At 43.5% G+C, this 20229-nt stretch overlaps 1 protein-coding gene across 6 annotated transcripts in view; it reads left to right on the top strand.

The window, feature by feature from the left end:
* LOC138568528 (V-set and immunoglobulin domain-containing protein 1-like) overlaps positions 1–20229 on the top strand; it is a 109321-nt gene that overhangs the window by 82386 nt on the left and 6706 nt on the right. For 4 of the 6 annotated variants that reach the window (XM_069646441.1, XM_069646444.1, XM_069646440.1 and 1 more), the window contains one exon: positions 17410–17533. The exons of 1 other annotated variant lie outside the window; for it this stretch is intronic. In XM_069646441.1, coding sequence (XP_069502542.1) covers positions 17410–17528 — 119 coding nt within the window. In that variant the 3' untranslated portion in view covers positions 17529–17533. Of the gene's footprint in view, positions 1–17409; positions 17562–20229 lie in introns of all 6 variants that reach the window. One more of the 6 variants, XM_069646442.1, reaches the window with a different exon arrangement.

The raw sequence follows: 20229 nt of genomic DNA, 5'->3' as shown, positions 1-20229 counted from the left end.
ACTGTGGATCCAGGTGTAAAGCCCCAATAAGGTGTTTTACACCGGCCCCAATGAGACTTGTTTATGTTCATATACCTTTATAGGGTGCTACTGTAATCTCCCTTTCAGGATGAAGAACATAAAAGCTAGAATCACGTTACTTTTGCTGAACATGTTTCCATAACATTGAATATATTGTTAGGTTCGTTTCTTATCTCTGACATTTTTGCTCCCTCACCCAAGGCTTGCAATGTTGGGTACCCTTTGATAGCAACCTACAGCTTCAACAATTCATCAATACTACTGCCTATGCTGCTCATATTAACCTCCTCAACATTCATAAAATGTTTCCCTTTCTTACGAACCACTCAACAAAAACTATAATATCAACTCTTATGCTCAGCAAATTGATTTACTGCTCAAGCCCACTTTTTGGCCTTCCTCTCTACTCCTTCCCCCTCTAGAGAAAGTCCTCAATTGTGCTACCTGCGTGCTCTACAACCCACCCAGATCCTTCCCCCGCTTCTACCTACCGACAGCATGCTGGTTGCCTCGCCATGCACAACCGCTCTCTTTTCAAGTTCCTTCTCGTAGCCTACAAAGCTATCAATGGTCTTGCTCCTCAGTACCCGTCTGGTTGTATCTCAGTTTACTCACCATCTCGTTCCCTCCAATCCTCCTCGGCCCTAAACCTCACTATTTCATGCCCTCCCTGTGCCTCCTCTCTCTTCCACGCTTTATCCCTACCCGCCTGCTCCACTGAAACCTGTTGCCAATAACAAACAAAGGCAGCCCAACTGTGGACCTCTTCAAAGCTCGCCTTGAACTTCACATACTTGCTAAAGATGGAGCTCCTCCGGCCTCCTGCCCCATCCTCCCTACCTGGCCCGGACACTACCTCCAGTGATGCATAGTTATGTAATTATGTATATTTAATTAGTACTCTTTATTTTGAAGGTTAATGTTAAATTTGTAAGCCATCTGTTTACTTAAAATACATTTTGTTTCTGTTTCTTTTGTTTTGTCCCTGGCATATATCCTAATTTATTTACACCCTCATGAACAGACTCATTACTTGTTCTCATCTTCATGCTATTGTACAGGCACCCTTTGTGTGAACTCTTCTGCCATATGCAAATCTGTTCTTGTAATCCTTTCTGACCTAGATTGACATCCATGTTCTGCAAATAAATACAAAATACAAATGTCATATCGTACTTTTGAAAGCATTGCAAAACTTAAAAACATATATAAATTAAAGCTGGAAGGATATCTGGACAATTGCTTACATTGCACACTGGGCTCAACTCCTAGTTTCGCTACTCAACCAAGTGTGTGATCCCAGGCAAATGTTTAATCTCACTGTTTTATCTGCCAAAAATGGGAGATGCTGGAAGTGATTCAGCTTGCTTCTTTTTGTAATAAAAAATAAAAACCTCTCTCTTTGTTTGCTGTTTAGAAAGCTGCTACACAGACAATTATAGGGACCATTCATATATTCCACACCGGAAAATTATCTTGCTATTGGTTTACACACAGAAACCCTTTTAATTTCACTACCAGTGATGCGCTTGAGTAGCCAGATCTGATGACACTCCTTGTAACCTTGTTTTCTGTGATATTACTTCTGATGATGCCAATAAATATTCAAATAATGGGTTCAGCATGACTTTCTGCTCAAGCTGGGGTAGAAAAAGCTACTAGGTTAGTGCCCAGTATCATGTAGGGCTCAAGTCGCGGATACGCGTGGGGGACGGCATTGCCCCACGTTTTCAGAGGGCGGACGCAATCCCCAAGGGTGTTAACACAACACACTTTGACTGTCTTTTTCAAAATTATGATTGTAAGTGCGACCTGGGGATTGAAACGACGGTCACCAGTTTTGGCACTTCACCACTACACCATATAACCTGGTAAAAAAACAATGAACAACTAAAGGTGAAATGCCACATTTCGGGACTACACTCTCCAAGGAAAATATTGGCATTGATTTTTGGGGTTTAGAACGTGCAAAGCTTATTCAAAGCCTAGTAGAAGAAAATATACTTGCTTGGTTTTTTGTGTATGGTAATTATATGAAAGTCAAATAATGCCCATTTGTCCTGTGCCATTTGTGTGGTTATGCAAAGCCAATTGAATGAAATTTACATATTTTACCTTGATATGATAATTTCTGGTGATGTCACATCCCATCGCGTATGTTAATGAGTCCCCCCACTTTTTGTTTAGGACTTGACCCGGTTCGTTTTCGTTTGTGTTTGGAGTGTTCAAATGTCTTTGCTGCTAATTGGATAAGAGGGGACAGGGGGAAGGTTTCTGTATGTAACGTAACCACGCACACTGCTTCTGATTGGCCTCTGCAAATCCACTTCGTAAAGTTGGCCCCACGCACGCTGGGGTGAGGCTCTTCTCTCTGCTCCTGATCTGACGCGTTTGGCACAGCGGCAACCTGTGGAATGTTTTTGAATGGAATTCCTGCTCTCTGTCGTAGTGTTGCAGTCAGTGCAATGCTTTGTGATGCAGAGCTGAACCTCTGTTGATTCGGTGGCCTCTTTCCAGTGCTTTAAGTGGGCCGGGGCTAGCCAGGGCCGAGCCCCGGCAGTCTCCAGAAGTGGCTCTCGAACCGTACCCCTGCCGGGGTCCACCCCAGACTAGCCCCAGCCATGCTGACAACTGAGTCAGCCCGTGTAGCGGCTGCACGGTTAGACGACCAAAGTGCTGACACCTGCATGCAGCAGGTGTAACCGTGCAGTATGGGCTGCCTGATGGTTCTGTACTCTGAAACAGGAGGAGGGCTGGACTGCCCAGCCCTCCTTTTGTTTCTGAGTAAATAGCCATCACCCAGCCTTTTTCGTGAAGGGCATTTGCAGGCACGTGGGCACAGCACGTGTTAGAATGTAATGGAAATATGTCTCAAGCCACTCACTTGGCACTGACTTTAGGTGGAAACAGTCTTCAACAGGGAGGGAATGAAAGAAAGGTACAAATCCCTGATAAATTACAGGGGTGGGGGGTAAGGAATCGAAGGGATGAGGCTGCAAGTGAGATGGACTTATTGGAGTATAGGGAGGGAGATGAAGGAAGTAAAACAAAAAATAGGAGAAAAGGGTAAGGAAAAGAGTGGCGGAGGAGATCAGAGGGAGAAAAGGGGGTTGGGACTTGGAGTGTAGGCGAAGAAGGAATAGCGAGAAGGGGCAGATGCCTATTAACCAGGTTATTGTATTGGATTGTATTGTAGCTGGCATTTATATAGCGCCTTTTACCATTATCATAATTTCAATGCGCTAGTGGTGGGAACGCCTTTGGGGAACGAAGTCTAAAAAGTTGGAAAACACAGAGTAGGATTAGAATGCGTGTGCTCTTTTGGCCATGATCAGGGCAGGGCTGGCCAGGCTCTTGTTAAAAGCAACCCACAAGGTCAGGCATGTGAATGGGTGCTGAGAGGGGTCAAGAGAATGCATGAGTGCAAGAGACTTGTTAAGTGTCCAGCTGGCCCGAATTTGTTGTAGGTCTTCGCTGCATACTGATGTTAGAGGTGTTGAGGCGTAGTCTGGTGTAAGTAGGCAGAACAATTATGTAACCAGCGAAACCGAATTTGTCATAGTTGTTGCTGTATTCTGATGTGTGCTGGTGGTTATACCTGCGGCCAGTGTCCACCGGAGTGGTGCGTTTATACGTACATAGAAACTCAAATGAAGATTTGTTGTATATGCACCCAATCAGTTAGTGTCATCCTCCTTCGATTCTTGCGGATGCGACAAATTGTTAGTGACACAGGCTAGAATTCACAAATTACCACTAGTAGAGCACAGACTACATTTTTGAACTCTTCCAGGTGGAGAGCATGGCGACTCTTCACAGATAGTGTGCACGCACAAAACCTTCACAATTGTTACAAGTACCATGAAAGGCAGACCCTACAGTTTATCCAAGCTTGATACCCTGCCACCCCTCACGTCCTTCTGGTACGACTCAGGGCAACTCCCCAAATTCGTTCAGGTGCAATGCCCTTCTGGCATGAGACATGGCCATGGCACACAACTCCTCCCTGAACAATGCATTGCCAGACACCACAATCTATCCAAATACGGCAGGGCTGTAGTTCTATCACAACATCTTTGATTGTGATTTTCTTGTTTTCCTTATAGCTTACAGGTGCGGTGACTAATCAATCTTGTGATTTAAATGGTGTGAAACTATGGGAGTGCGGGAGCCGGCTGTCTTATTGATGCAGTTTGGCTGGTGGTCTCTCATGATACTTAATCAGTGTGGACTAAGGCTTCCTAGGCAGATAGGTTGGATTCCCTGGCCACTGTAATCCCCTTGAGAAAGGGGTGTGTGTGAGGGGTTACATTGCCCAGGAAGAGGTACAATGACAGGCGGTTAGTTAACATTTCCGTAATGCTTAGGGATGTATATTGCGGTATGTAGATAGAGGCTGTGCCTTGTGTGTTTAGTGGTTGGTGGGTGTTCCTAGGAGGTGGTGCCACAATGATGGCCAGTGGTGCTTGAAAAACCAATATTATGGTTGGTGTTTGATAGTGTGTGAGGTCTGGGCCACTGCGATAACTGCCGGCGCCACCTTGTGGTGACTGTTCGTATGCTCGGATTAGGAATTGGAAGGTTAGGGTCAGGTGTCAGGATTTTGTGGGAAATAGCCAGGTTTTGAGTACTTTGAGTACTTTATTCTTGGTTCGGCGGATGTGAAGAGTGTTCCAGATGGTAGGAGCTAGGATAGAGAAGGCCGAGCTGCCAACGCTAGTGGAGTGGTAAGGGGGAATAACCAGGAGGAAAGCCACGCCCAATCTTAGTATTCTGAGGGCTTGGTAGTGGATGATCTTTTCCTCTAGGGACTCAGGCCCGTTTATGCAAAGCAAAGGGTTCATGAAGCACAATAGACGGCACAACATCTGTACATGAATAGTTACTAATGAGGTGACGCGCACAAGGAAGCCTGCTTGTATAGCCACATTAAGACCACCCCAACGCACATGACATTTTCTCAATCCTGCGATGTGCCCAACAGATACCCAGACACTCAAGGTCAACTCTCCCATCATCAACATTGCAAGCATTCTAATTGGCTGGCTTTACCTGCTTGTTGCTTCACACTTATGGATGCTAGATGTCTGCCTTGTAGTGCGAATTATAATTCACGATGTGCCACGCATGTCTGCTGTAGACTGTATAAATATACCTCTGTTGCTTTACACTTGCTACTGGTGCGTGTGTGTGGGAAGTGCATTCAGTGGCTCTTATATTGAAGCATGCGTAAATCATATTTAAGAGCTTGTTTAAAAGAAAAATTGTGAAAGGTTTCTTTCTGTTGTAGTTGGAAATCAAAACACAAATTAAAAAAATATATATATATAAGAGCTGCGTGGAAACGGAGGCCACCTTGTTCACACGCTGCTTTAGAACAAAATATCAGCTGCTCCCAGCAAGGGCTTTATACCAATATCGCAGGGCTACATCACAAACATGATTAAAAGCCTCTAATCAGCTGACCAAATAGTGATTGTACACTGTCACTACCAGACACAGTCTAGAAATATCCTGCAGGCCTCAGCAGCAGTGTGCATTTTTGGAAACTTCCCAACTCTTGACCCTAGAGTTAAGACTTGTGGAGACCAGGAAGCCCCGCAAGGGTTAACAGACTCCAACGCACTGTTCTGCGTCATCGGGGAGAGAGGATCTCATGCATGCATGTGTGCAGGGGTGTTGCCAAGTCTGAAAACGATCCGGGGCTATGCTAATCTGGACTCAGGGCTAGCTAGCCTTTTGGTGGTAGCATCTGAGCTTCTATCCGGGGCTACAACCAAATGACCCACAGCTATAGCCCCCTGCTCCCATTACAACGCTTCTGCATGCCTGCCTACGTAGGAGGGAGCCTAGGCATCGAGAGCAAGGAGGCAATTGGGGTAGGAACCTCACTTTGCCCCAATCCGGATGTTTGCAGTTATCACTTTGATCACTTGGAAAGATTCTGCACAGGGTCCATGTTGCTGAAGATGAAACCTTATTGACTTTGAAGTGAACTGCACTGTGGAGTGTGAACGGATTTCCAGCAGTAGCAGAGATCGGCGTGTTCAATTCTTTGAAAGTTGATGGGCTAATCCTAGGTTGAGGGACGGTTGCTGTGATGTTTTATCTTCAGAGCTGCCTTTACATCCTAATGAGATTGTATCCTACAACTTCTGAAAAACGTTTTGTAAAATGCACCATTTCCACCCGGGGAGTGACCACGGAGCACAGTTAGGGGATTTTCTGCCCAGTGGTTAAAATCAAAATATTGTCTTTCTGTAAATCCAGTGTTTCTACTGGGTTTGATTAATTGTTTCTGATGGATAAGGCACATGCATGTCTTAAAAAAAATAAAAAAAATAAAAATAGAATGCTTCTTATTTACTGGGGGACATCGTAAAGTATGTAAAAAGCTGCCAATTACAACAGTCTCTAAACCAATTTATTTTGAGCCAGTTTCATTTGGAGGGGGGGGGGACTCTTTTGAAATGCACCATTGTTTAAAACTCTTTCTTGGAGAGAGGACTCCCTGCCCGAGCCTCCCAGGTAAAGTTGGTCTTCCTTGGACACTCGGTGACTGTTTCCTGAAATTGACATCTTTTTCTTTTTCTTTTATTTTTTTTTCTTACAAACTTTTATTACAACTTTTATTGTCAACTTTCCTCATCGGTGTCTTCATTTCACGTTTGTGAATTGTCAAAGTTCGAAGTTCAAGAGTCCATTCAATTTACCGTTTTGTCCAAAAAGTTTATGACTGCACAAGTCAGGTGGACTGAATTCCCACTTAAAATTCGCCACCACAATTCGTCCATACTGTCAGTAAGTGGAGCAAACTTAAACAAGTGTAAAGTTCTTAGATCTTTAAGCAAATGACATTCTGTCAGTATGTGTTTTGTCGTTTTCAGATGATTCGCACAGAACCTACAAAGAGGATCCTCTACATTGTCAATGTGTCGGACAAAACATAATTGCCTGGTCTTGTTAATATTTGTTCTTAATCGCAGAAAACCATCTCTGTGATGTTGAGACGGGAATTTACTCAAATATTTCGGCAGTTGGTCCAGCTTGTTCGATGTCAGCCCCAGATCCAATGCGGTCTTTAATTCGCGATATTTTTCCAAGTTATCAATCCATAGCCATTGTCTCAGTTTTTTTTTGGCATTTTGAGGACGTTCTAATAGCATCTCCATGGTGACATTTGCAGCTTGCATATTTGCTTTTACTTTTTCAGACCACAGTTCCTGTAAGGTTTCCATGTTTGGGTTTTTTTGTGAGCTAAACAGTTTAAATGCTGGTTCTGGCTTCTTGATTGACATCTTTCGCAAAAAAAGCCATCGATTTCCAAATGACTGCTCCATACATAGGCTTCAGTCCCAATTCATGGCGGATTACTATCACTGATAAGTATTTAGGCAGTCTTAGCGTACGTCGCCAAAACAGACCTTCAAATTTTGACCAGATCTTGTAGTCAATATTCCAGCCTGTCTCGGCTCCGAACGTTATTGCTGGTATCACCTTTTGTAAGTAGAAGGTTCGTACTGGAATCAAAGAAAATTTCCCATATTGTGAGTGAATTATAGCTCCTTGTAGAGCTAATGTTTTTATTCTTTTTTCAAGTGCACTCACCCAACTCCATTCTCTTATCGACGTGCTGAACGATATACCCAAATAGCGGATCACATTCACTACCTCAATCGGGACGTTGTTTAATGTCCACTTGAAGTTCTTATTTCTGTGACCCTCAACGAGGCCAAACTTCAGTATCTTTGTTTTTTCCACGTTGATCTTCAGGTCATTTTCCGCCATGTATGTGTTGAGCGTATTTAATAACCTCTGTAAGCCTATTTGCGTTTTATCAATCAATACAAGATCGTCTGCATAGATCAGACAGCTTACATGATTTCTGTTGACTTTGGGAGGGAAGCAATGAGTTTTTTGTAGCGTTCCTGACACATCCGCGATGTATAATTTGAAAAGAACCGCTGCCAGTGGGCAGCCTTGCTTCACTCCCTTGTTTGTTGCAATCGGTTCAGAGAGGTCGCCATTTTCGTTTAGCCTTATTCTTATAGAGGTTGAATCATGCAGAGCCTTTATGGGATTAAGTATGTTGTCTGGGCAATTCCATTTCTTCAGCTTTCCCCAGAGCTTTTCCCGATTTATTCCATCAAAAGCTTGTTGCATGTCTATAAATGCGAGAAACAGTTTTTCTTTTCTTCGCAGGATTTCTAATTTCAGGAGGTTCAGTATGGAAAGATTGTTTTCAGTTCCTACTCCCTTGGTGAAACCAGTTTGCCTTACATCGTTTAGCCCAAATTTAAGGGGCCAAGCTGAGATTTTTTTCTGTAAGAAGGCTGCAAATACTTTTCCAATGGTATCCAGTAAGGCAATTGGTCGATAATTGGCAGGGACGTCCCTGTTGCCTTTCTTGTGAATTGGGACGATTATTGCCTCAGACCAGGATGATGGAATTTTCATGGATTTTGCTATTTTCACGAACAATTCGGCTATGAACTTGGCCCATTCATAAGGATGTTGTTTTAGCATTATGTTCATAATGCCATCTGGGACAGCTGCTCTTGAGTCTTTTAGCTTTGCTATGGCACAGATTATATTGTCCACCGTCTCTATTGTATCCCATCCCGAATCAACAGAGTTGTTTTCTTCATCCGTCAAACAGCCATGGGATGAGAATACTTTCTGGAAGTGACTCGCCCATGCCGCCTCGGGTACTCCATTTGCCATGGTTGCGGCTTGATTTAGATGGTCTTGATTTAGAATTTTCCAAATGTCTCTGGTGTTATGGGTTCTTATCAGGGAAAGCATTGCCTCACCGCGTTCTGATTCCCGCTGGTGTGCGAAAGCTATTAACCAGTTTCGGTACCTTTGTTTAGGTTGTTTAATTGTACTTGTATTGTAGGCGCAGAATCTGGATCGCAGATCTTTTAGGTCTTTCCTCAGTTTCTTCTTTTCCCTATTCAAGCTGGTACTCCACATGTTTTTGTGTTTGTGTTTTGTGAACTGGAAAAGGATTTTTTGAGGGGTGCGTACTCAAATTTAAAAGAATTGCTGGGTAATTTATGAAATCTGCGCTTTTTTTGTTTTCTGACTGAAAAACAGAAGTTAGTTGCTGAATCTGTTTTGTATTCAGCCTAAGCCACGACCAGAATTAACTTCTAATTGAGTACAGGGCGTGCCACTCAAGCGCTTACACCGAGGTTGCCAAAACATTTTCAAAGGGTAATGATCACTGTTGTTCGTCGGTGTTATCTGCAGGTTGGTAATTTTGTGCATCACGTTATTCGAAACCCAAATGTAGTCTAGGGTTTTCTTTAACCCCATATTTGACCACGTAATTTGTGGCAGGGAATCGCCAGGCACGTTTCCATTGACCATGGTACAGTCTCTAGATTCCATTGCCTCGGTCCATCTTGCTCTTCTAGAGGCATCCCTGAGGTCTTCGTGGCAACGAGAATTGCTTTTTTGTTGGTTTCCAATGAACCAAGTTGTATTTAGGTCGCCACACACGATTATCCAGAATTTTTGGAGACTCCTCTGATTTTTATCAATTATTGTTGTTATTGATTGCATGAATGCCCCAGCCAAAATCTTTGCAGGGTTCCAATATACGTTAAATAATAATAGATGTTGAAATGTGTGATGCTCTTTTCCAGCTCCACTTCTTGTTCTTTCAAGTAGAGTTGACTGGACGTATCCAGTTGGGTTTGTTGAATCAACCACTTCTCAACTTGTTCCTATTTTTATCAGCGTCAATAGCCCCGAAAACGGGCGACCTCTTATGTTCTTGCTTGCAGGGTTTATCAATATTTGATATCCGTCTTTTACAGGAGGTTGACGCATCCAAGTTTCCTGCAGGCATATTATGAAATTGTCTGAAAGGTCCACTGGGAAGTTGTTGTATAGATGGCTTAAGCCTCTGGTGTTCCATGAAATCAGGGTATTGACAGCTTCCAAGCCATTATTGTCTAGTTAATGTTTTTTTTTCGGATTGCTGTGTGGTCCTTTTGCTCATGACAGAAGTCGAGTTTGAGTTCAAGGGCTTACGAATCTGGTCGCGCCGGTGACTCAGAGAGCACTTCGACTCTCGCCTATCAATGTCTTCTGCTCCATTCTGTCTTGTCGGCTCGAGATGGTCCAAGATCTCGAAACCAAGGCATAAAATGTCATCCTTTGCGCTCATCAGTGACCTTCACACTGCTTGGGAGCTGACGTGTAACAATACGCAGTCAACCCGTTCTTCTGAGATATATTCAACAATTTGAACGTCATCAGAGGTAATTGTCCTTAATAGAGGCACTGAATGCAACAGGCGCATTACATTGCCACGGTTCAGATTTACATCGATATCATCGGCCAACACATTTGTCAGTTTGATTTTTTTTGATGATATATGATGTTGGCCAGATGAGGAGGTCTTTGGTGTTGAATCTCCAATTTTTTGTTTTTGAGCAGCAGTGCGCTTTGGATTTAATACAGTAACTAACTTTCCCTTGCTATTACAGGGATTAACCATTTTTCCGCCATCCGTGTGGTTATCAAACTTCGCAAGAGCTGGGGCACGATTCTCACCCATTTTTGCAGGGAGACGTAATTGAGTCTGTTTTGTTTTAACTCTATTTTGGTGGCTTTGAGTATGTGCTTCCAGAGAATTTATTCTATCAATAGTGATTGTCGTAGGAAGCGCTGCTGCATTCTTCACTTACATCATGTGAATAAGTGGACAAGTTGCAAAGTTCTTCGAGACCATCGATTGTCGAGTCGCTACTAGAATCTGAGACGACTCTCCTCCGCTTATTTGGATTCGATCTTATTGGCTTAGACGCTTGTGTTGCGTCATTGTCGTTCGGAGATGAGTCATTGAGTATTTTTGACATAGCTTTTCCATTGTTATTCTCTTTTGTTGGTTCCAAGACGGGAAATAACAGTTGTTTATTTGTTGGTTTCCCTAGAGTTTTTTCTCGGGCAAATACCTTGGCGTTGGGGGGAGTTGTTAGGTTTCTGATAAATTTCCTCGAGTTTGAGGTTTGCTTCATAATAACTGTATTTTTTGTCTTTTCTTTCCTTTTTTTGTGTTGGGCACTTCTTGCTACTTCTCCTTGCCCTTCATCTTGGATGAGGCTTGGCTTCTTTCCAAGTTGGAGGTTTTTTGCTCCTCCATGAAAGATTCCGAATGACGCCTTTGAATTTGAACAGCTTGGTGCCGCTGCTGGCAACTCCCAGATACTAGGGGGGACTGATCTTTTTAGGCCATCGCATGCTTGCCTCCCCTCTTTCAATGTTGGGGCCTCTACTGCGTGTGATTGAGCTTTCTCATGATTAACAATTGTTGTTTCAATTTCTTTCATTTTTGTAGCCTTTGTTGCGCCTACGTCAGAATGTGCCGATGAGGTGTACTGACTTGTGCGCTAACTGGGCCATTGTTTCCGGTTTTTGGTGTTTGTGATGCAGCCGGGACTCCAAGGTTTATGTCTTGACGACTGCCGCTTCCTGAGTAAGCCAAGTTTGGAGATACTGGGCTTAGGTTCAGGAAGGACTTTTTCATAAAGTTCAGCAGCTCATCCATTTGGATCCTGGCTTCGTATGAATTTTTTCAATTAGCCGAAATATGTTTTTGAATCCGTCTTCCATCCCAATATGTTCATTTGTTCTTTTTTGTTGCTGAGAATTCAGATTGAGTTCCATCAATGATACTTTTTCGGCTAAGTGTCCAACTATGGCTCCATTGTTGTGTAACGTTTCATTCACACTTTCATATAATTTTATGAAAGGTATTAAGGCCTGCGATGTCGCCGCTAAAACGTTATTATGGATCTATATTGCCGCAGCAACGGATAGATTAGATTTGGCTTCTGTGATTGAGTCCCTTGGACTTACCACCTTGTCCTTACACTGGCAGTTGGTATCGCAGTGTTCAGCTTGTCGGGGCAAGAGTTGCTTCCCACGGCGTGTCTCTTCAGATTCAACTGTGTGTACATTTAGGGGGGTAGAGCAATTTGGGACATTGTCTCCGCCTTTGTTTAGCAAGAATTTTGGTCGGGAAGTCACCCCTCTCAGTTTTTCGGCTCGCCCATCTCCAAAATCGTGGGATCGATGAGATCCGGGGACTCCTCTCTCCCATCTCGGTGACCTAGCAACTTCGTTTTCATTTTGCTCCTGAAGGATTGTTTTTTGTTGGAGGTTCGCGTTTCCTGTTTCCAGAGCGCTGAATTGCTCAGAAGTTGACATTTTTCTGTTGTTGTGACCATTTCCGTATTTATCTTTGGAATAACTTTCTGCTAGCTTCGCCTTCATAGATTCGAAGTCGGCTTGCAGCCTCAGAGTAAGTCTGGCCTCCCGTCCGGGTAAATCAGTTTCAATATTGTTCAATCTCAACAGAGGAGTGGATTGTGTGATGCCTGCTCGCATATTCTCTTTGTTGTTGGCCACTAATTTGTCAATATTTGTTGTGTCCATGTTCGACGTTATAGCACCCACCAGTTGATTGATGATTGGGTGGCTCGTCTGGGTAAAAAGAAGTGGTTCTGTGTGAGCAACAGATTGATCTAGAGCCTGTTTCCGAAAATGGAATCTTAACATTTTGGTGTTTTTTGGAGTGGGCGCGGAGTCCGAGTTCAAGAGCTCAGCGTCCGTCACCTCAAATGGGGAATAAAAGGAGTCTTCTCTTTCCTCATTATTCCCTTCTGATGGGCCACAAGGTTGTAAGATTTTTCTTGAAGCATCAAAATTCATTTTGCATACAGACTGAGCGGTTGTTTCAGACATTGAGTTGTCCACATATTGTATGTTTTGTTGAGTATATTCGTGGTCGTTCAGAGTGTTTTTAGTAATTTCCACACTGCAAGGATCGTATGGGCCATCAGGACGAGCAATCCGCTCTCGCCCGTTTGCTTCATTAGCGAGAGGCTTTGCCACGGCTTTAGCCGCTATTCCAGGAACATCTAAGGCTGGGCTAGCCTCGTCGTTGGGCACTGCTGGCTGAATAGAATCCTCCGCAAGGAGCCGTCCGTTCGGATCTTTATCGGGGGTTGGCACTGAGACTGGAGGCACTATTGAGGGCGGTGGGGGAATGAGAGGGGGCTCGAGAGTGACAAGTGTCGATGGAACTGGGGCCGCCGGGCCTTGTGAATCGGGGTTCGGCGAGCCGGACTCGTTCCCCACATTCCCCTCTCCCAAGTCACAGATCTTATGATCAACCCCTGGATCGACCGTCAGAAAGGTTTTGTCTACTTCAGCGGTCGTCGAGTTCAAAGACATTTCGCTCTCAAGACAACACAGTGATTGTTTCACTTTAAGGCGAGTCAAAGACCGAGTGTCCATGATCAGAAGTCTTACCTGGCAGCTGGCTACCTGCTGTGGACTGCCGCAGACTGAAACTCAGCGCGAAACTCTGCGCGCGCTCCGCGCTGACCAGGCCTTTTTATGGAAAGTTGGCCTTTTTCTCCTTAAAGGCACACTTCTTGCTTCACGGTCCAAAGAAACAAGAAAACAGCCAAAACGAAGAACACAGAAAGTCGCTGCAGCTCCTCTCACTGTGGTGACTGCCGCAGACTGAAACTCAGCGCGAAACTCCGAAATTGACATCAAGTGTCCAGAATTGCCATCTGAAAAGGTGGCAACCCCAGTTTTAAACCACCCTACGTGTTCTCCTAACTTCAGCCCTTGAAATTCCGAAAGTGGGGCTTGGCAGTCACTGTTGTCCTCAAGTGATCCCCATGCGCAGAAGCGGGCCCAGCCCTCCTTCGAGGAGTGTGGACATGAGCCCTTGTTCCAGCTGCCTTTTTGTCCATCTCTTATACTGGCAGTAATCATTGTGTCCCTTGCCCCAAGAAGCTCTAACATGATGAAGATGACATCTGTGCCGTATCAACATAAAATGAAAAGGCATTCTTATACTTTTTCGTTGGCACGCTATATGCTGCACCTGTTTGAATTGTAGAGAACCACCAGTACCCCATGTCATTTAAAGTTCTCCATTTACCACTGAAAATGAAGCTCACACAGGTGCAGTTGTTCTTTGTAACACATTTAAGTGCGTTTTTATAACACGCCTGATACCACAGCTAAATTCTGTTTTTAAGTGCGGATCCGGGATTCGAACCTCTGGTGCTCTGCGTGGTTTTGCGTTGCACCTGTGCTATCCTCTGTTCACTAGAGTCGTTCTATTCTGGGAGACACTTTGCCCTACAGGGAAGCAAAGACTGCTAGATGTACCTTGCCTTCATATATACATTGTAAATCACCCCACTATGATATGATTGCAGAGACGGTTTTATGGGAGGGCAAAAGGGGCACTTGCCCAGGGCCCCCACCTTGGAGGGGGGGCCCGCAAGGCTGCCTGAGCTAAAGAAATAAGATTCCATTGTTCACCAGTGTTAAATAGCACACATCAGGATATTTTATGGGGTGCTGCTGAGGTTCTAAACCCATTGCCTTTCGGTTTTGACAAGAACATTCTGCCTTGAACAATTCATCATGTTTTGCTTTCTGTGTTCACTGTGGTTGGTATACATAGTTTGTGTGTTCCTTACGGCACAACTCTGTAGCATTCTTTCCTTCATGTTGGAATTATGTTGATCATGTGCAATAAATAGGCAACAGTGAAATGCATCTTGATAAATTGAGTGCCACAATGGTTCAGAAGTTAGCTCATTGTGTGAAGCTCCCATTGCAGAGATATGTGTTCATATGCAAAATTAGAATATCACATTTCAGCAAGGCTGGCTGAGCCTTTCCTATGTCCGATGTTTATAAACCTGCCTGCATATGTACTTGATTTTGCAGAACAACATCTGCTATTATCAGCAATGTACCTGCAACAGATAGGGATTGTTATAAAAATTAACATATCATCCGTATGGTGAAGGTCTAGAAATTGGTTTGTTCAGATGGGGTTTTGTAAAACCTAGGCAATCGCCTCCAACGATGGCATAAACTGTTAGTCCAAGAGGTGACTAAGTATCCAAATTCAAGACTATGGAAAGAAAGCATTCATGCTTGTATCCTGGATTTGTCAGCAGATGATACTGTAATCCTGGTCAAATCATCTAATATACCTTACATTACTGTGCTGTCTTTTGTGAGGTTTGCCTTCTTGCATGCTGCTGGTATTTTCGTTAGCCATTACTTGATCTTTCTTCTTATGTAGGCCATTTGGGTGGACGGGTTGGCAGACAGAAGAGGGCGGGCCAGATATTGCAGGACTCAGGCAAGCATATTTTAAGGACTGCTTGTTTGACACAAACAACGGTTTGCTTTTTGGTAAAAGTCAAAGGTTTTTATGCATGTTTATAAATGAAAATGTCACAAGCCATTGTTTTGGAAGTAATTAAAGCTTTAAAATACAAAACACAAACCCTAATTAAATTTGTTAAATCATATCGATTGATACGTCCCTTGATGGAGAGAATGAAGCTACAATCATTCCCATTTTGCATAACACCCTTTTATAATATTTTGTTTAAAAATGGTCATGTTTGGTAATGTGATTTCTGTACTTTCCAAGTCCATTTTTATAAAATGAATTTGTTTTAGTTCATGATAAGAACTGGAAAAGAAAGTGTTCAAATGAAGATATTGCGTAGTTGGCACAAATCCCAGCTTCAGCCCTTAACCAATGTGTGATCATGGGCATCTCATTTAATCTTGTATTGCCTAACCTCTCAATATTGCCAGTCCCTAAACATTTCAAAATTGTCAGCCCTTCAGAGTGATTTCCTTCTCATGGTATGATCTTCATAAAAGCCTTATTCATGGTTTCACTGGCTATAGGGTTGCTTCCACTTTAATAGTGAGCATATTTATATTGCTCACTACAGGCACACCACAATATGGTTTTCATACCAGTTATTGAATGTAGCGTCATATACCATCGGGGTACATAGCATGCATTGTCGTGTTAAATATCTAATGGCAACACTATTTGAAAACCATATCCCACTTCTAATCTCAGTGTGTCTGGATAAAGACACCTTCCTGGTGGCTTCTAATCTGCATCCACTATCCATGCTACGGTATGTGTAGCTTTTTGCTTCCTTCCATTTGGTCTTCGCTGCTCCATGCTTGAGCACTTTTGCATTCTGTGAGGCAGCTAATGTGAGTTCTCTGTCTATTCTGTGTTGCATGTACCTTTTGCATTAATACTCCAGGCTGCATACCTTCCTGGATGCTATTGATAAAATGTATCCTGTATGTGCTAGAACAGTAACCTCTTTGTAGACCGCTAATGTTGGTCTTCAAATTCTACTTGTTTATCATTCTGGTTAGAGCAAGAATGAAGAGGGTAAGGGGACTTAAAGGGAGTAAACGTGTTTATTATGTTGCGAGACAGCATATCAACCTAAAGGTTGAGAGCGCGACGGTTGGGGGCAGGGGCGCAACCATTATTCTTCATCCCTTAATTCCTTTGGTTTGGTGGAGGGGGGGCCCAAAAGATGGCCGTGCCCAGGGCCCCATAAGTGCTTAAGATGGGCCTGTATGATTGGTTTATAATCATGACAGCTGGAATATTTGTACGAAGGCAAGGCTGCATCAGTTGATGAACCGAAAAAGGGGGACTCCTAGTGCCGGCTGAAGATGCGTCAGGAATCTTGACAGCCCTTTTCAACATGCTGTTTGGGGCCTCGTTACTTGCACTGGGAAAACACTGATAAGCAGCCTTGGCGTGCAGCGAGGGGGTTAATAGGTGCAAATTACACAGGACAGGCAGCCAGCGAGGAGTTGAAACACTAAATATCCACTGCTCTTTGTCAGCAGGGGGCTAACGTAGATGAAAACTGAACTCGTGTAAAAAAGCACAGAGGTCATCAGAACGTTGCTGGATATTGCAAGAGGCCAGAGAGTGGTGATGGCCTTAGGGTGCCAGCAAAGGCGATACCAGATCAAACGACTACCAGGTCACAGATGTGAAATGCACCGTCTTTGAAGTTTTAGAGTGTAGTTAGTTATTTACTGGTGGTTTTATAATATGCAGAACGCAGAAACTGCTTCAGAGCGTTAAGAGCAAGGCGTGGGGAAGAGAGTGGATGGAAGGGCCCTTTTGTGTAGTGTAAGGTTACATTCCTGGTTGATAATCGATATAATTCATTATATAAATAAGTGCCAAGAAAGGAGGCGGGCATTAGGAGATCCTTGGTAATCCAATACGTGTTTAAGTGTGAGATAGGGACCATAAAGATGGGTGATGATCCAAAATGGCTGCCATATTGCACTTGGTTTGTGGTTTGGGACTCTGGTGCCAGTACTAGACCAGTGAACCCAGTTATCCAGTCAGCTGCAGGCCTTCCTTTTTTATATGACTTGCAGTGAGCAAAGATACAATTGCAGAGATAGGGCCCTTCTTTTGTCTGCGCATGAACCCTTGATGGAAATCTATTTGTATCTCTTTAACAGTGTGGAAGAGACGGAAACCCAGAGTTCCTCAAGTTGAAGAAGTTGAAGAAGAAGTGTCTCCTCCTGAAGAGGAGACGGGGACCCAGAACACCTTGACAAGTCTTCTCAGCCATTCGTAGAATTGGTGAGTATAACCCTTTGACTTCCAGATGGTACGGATGCTCATGCAAGACAGCTCTGTGGCACACAGGCTGGGAGGACGGACAGCCAGCAATCCCACCCATTGAAAACAACAAAGGCTATTAAACACATTTACCCATAAGAAGTCATTCCTGCAAGAGAAATGCAGAGGGTTTGAGTGTGACGAAGACAAACTTGATAAGCTCCACAGTGGCACACAGCGTGATCTAGGCAATAGGCTGACTTTAAACACAGTCCATTAGACATCCGGTCAGTACACCTGCTAGGGTACCTCAACTCAACCTGAATGGTTTTATCATCAATCGTGTCCCACTGCACCTTTTAACGGTTTATTGAGGGACCACTCTCAACACAGGGAGTTCCTTCCCTCCCCACTCAAGGTTTCCCGAAACAAACTGTTTAACAGATTATTTTATTCAGCCCTACTTCAGACACATATCATACCTGTTGGAACCCCCCCCATCCCCTGAGCTAACAATGAGCCAAGAACCAGGCCGGTTTACAGGAAATATATTTGTATTTATTTAAATTAAAAGTAATAGAAATTTGCACGAAAATGTCAAATACCACTTTCCGTGGCACAACACAATAAACTTTTCTCAACAAAAATAAATCACAAAAGTACGTTGAAAAGAACACAAATCACAATTCTTTACTTTCTACAAATTTCACTTCAAGAAATAATTGCCGCTGGTCAGTGAACACATTTATAGAAGTAGTGCTGCACAATTTAGATTTTCCTGCAGGCTAATAGGCCAGCAGTAAGATTTCAAGATTGGTACAAATACATATGGCAATTATGATTTCACCCACACTTTTGGTTTAAAATAAACAAAGGGTTATTTAGCGGATTGTTTCTCAGACCCGCCCCCCTACTTTGGTTTGTGTTTGGGAAGTCGGACAGAAAAAATTGAATGATTTGGGGAATTTTGGATTCAGACCCCCCTGCACTGAAAGGCCTGTGTTATGGGAAAGTTGGACAAAAAGATTGGACCGATTTAATAACAAAGACGCCCCTCTTCCTTGAAGAAGTCAGGGTCAACAGGACAAACATGATTACCCAATTAAATTATAGGCACTGGGAAGTGAGCTTTGTTAATTTCGAATTGTAACAGAAATCACCCAGTTGTGTTCCACCAAATGGGGAATTAATTAAATGTATCTTTTTAGTTAAATAAGCTAAGGATCAACACAGTTTTGCCCCACTATAAAGGGAAATGATTTAGGGCAAGCAGACTCCCCACCATTGGGTTTCCCAGGGCTCAGTTCTACTTACATAGAAATCCTCTGTTTAGAGTTCAGGACAGCCAGCTGCATGTCAGGACCCTCTGGAAAGATAAGGCAGGGGTCTGGTAACTCCACTCTCAAGGATGGCATCCCGCTCTCCACCATAGAACCCAGTCAGCGTTTAGGCCTTCCTAGCAATAGACAGCTCCACCCAGGTGCACTCTCAGCAATCTCTTCTGGTGTTTCCTTGCAGCTGTCAGGTGTAAGTGGCAGCAGCACTCTTTTGATGGTAAATTTCAGCAGCTCTCCTTTCCTCCTAGTGCAGTCCCCCTTATATAGCAGCGATGACCCAGGACAGAAATGTCCCGGGAGCATAGCTCAGCGGCAACGTGCTCACCTTGGAAGCAAGACACCACAAAACAGCACAGGTTCAATCCCCAGGTCTGTGCTTAGAAACCTCTGGGTATTTAAGCGCATTATAAATATTCAACTAAGACAAAACAAAAACTCCTGTCACAGCACCTCAATGCCCCCAGGCTGTGTGAGCACTTTAAAAAATGCACACCAATTTAACAATCTTGGGGAAGTACCCTGCCAGAGTTCTCACAACTAAGATGGGACAGTTACCCTTATCTCTCCTCCCAAACCCAGCCTCCCAGTCAGGATTGGGTTAAAGGTCTGGAGCAAACATATGAAAACTTAATTTACAAGCCCCAATTGTTCGCATGTCAAATATTTTCTAAAATATAGTTATGTGGCCAAACTTCATCATTTTACTAGCAACTGCCATAACATATATATTTTCCTTTTCAGTTAATCATGGGGAATTAAATAAGACAACAGCCAGGTCCTCACCATTTTGCACAGCCATGTGGCTATTTTGTGCCGTTTCCGTAAAAAGCATAACAGTTATAAATATGTAATTTATTACCCATATTCCTAATGTCATTCTCCACCCGTTCACCAACACTCGCATTTGGAAAAAGTTCTGTTCAGCCAGAAACCTAGTTTAACTGGCCATTACAGTTCCCTAACTCGTAGGTGCAAGAATTTTATATCTTCAAAATCACCTTGAAATTACCTAAACAATGGTACATAAATGAAGAAAACACGCCTTATGGTTGCTGTGAAAAAGTCCTGAATGCTAATAGTCCTTCTAAATTAATCGTAAACCTTCATGTGGGACAAATGGCAGTTCTCCTCCCTTCAGGCCATACGGTATCACTGGGCTCGCCTGTAACCAAAGTTTTTTCTTTATCAGTCTCTTCGAAGTGGGTTACCTGTTTGAAGTTGGAGTTTCCGGCTCCCTTAATAGAATTGTCTTCACAGCTCCCCTCTTTACACCTACTGTCTACATTGTGCTCATGCGTCCTGCAGAGACAGCCAGTCTAAAGAACACTTGGCATTCCACATCTGCCAGAGCAAGCCACATTTTATTGCAGTTGTAAACAC

Source organism: Ambystoma mexicanum, chromosome 1p (assembly GCF_040938575.1).
Source record: "Ambystoma mexicanum isolate Mex_15411 chromosome 1p, UKY_AmexF1_1, whole genome shotgun sequence".
Classification (NCBI taxonomy): domain Eukaryota; kingdom Metazoa; phylum Chordata; class Amphibia; order Caudata; family Ambystomatidae; genus Ambystoma; species Ambystoma mexicanum.
This window is presented reverse-complemented; position numbering and strand designations above follow the sequence as displayed.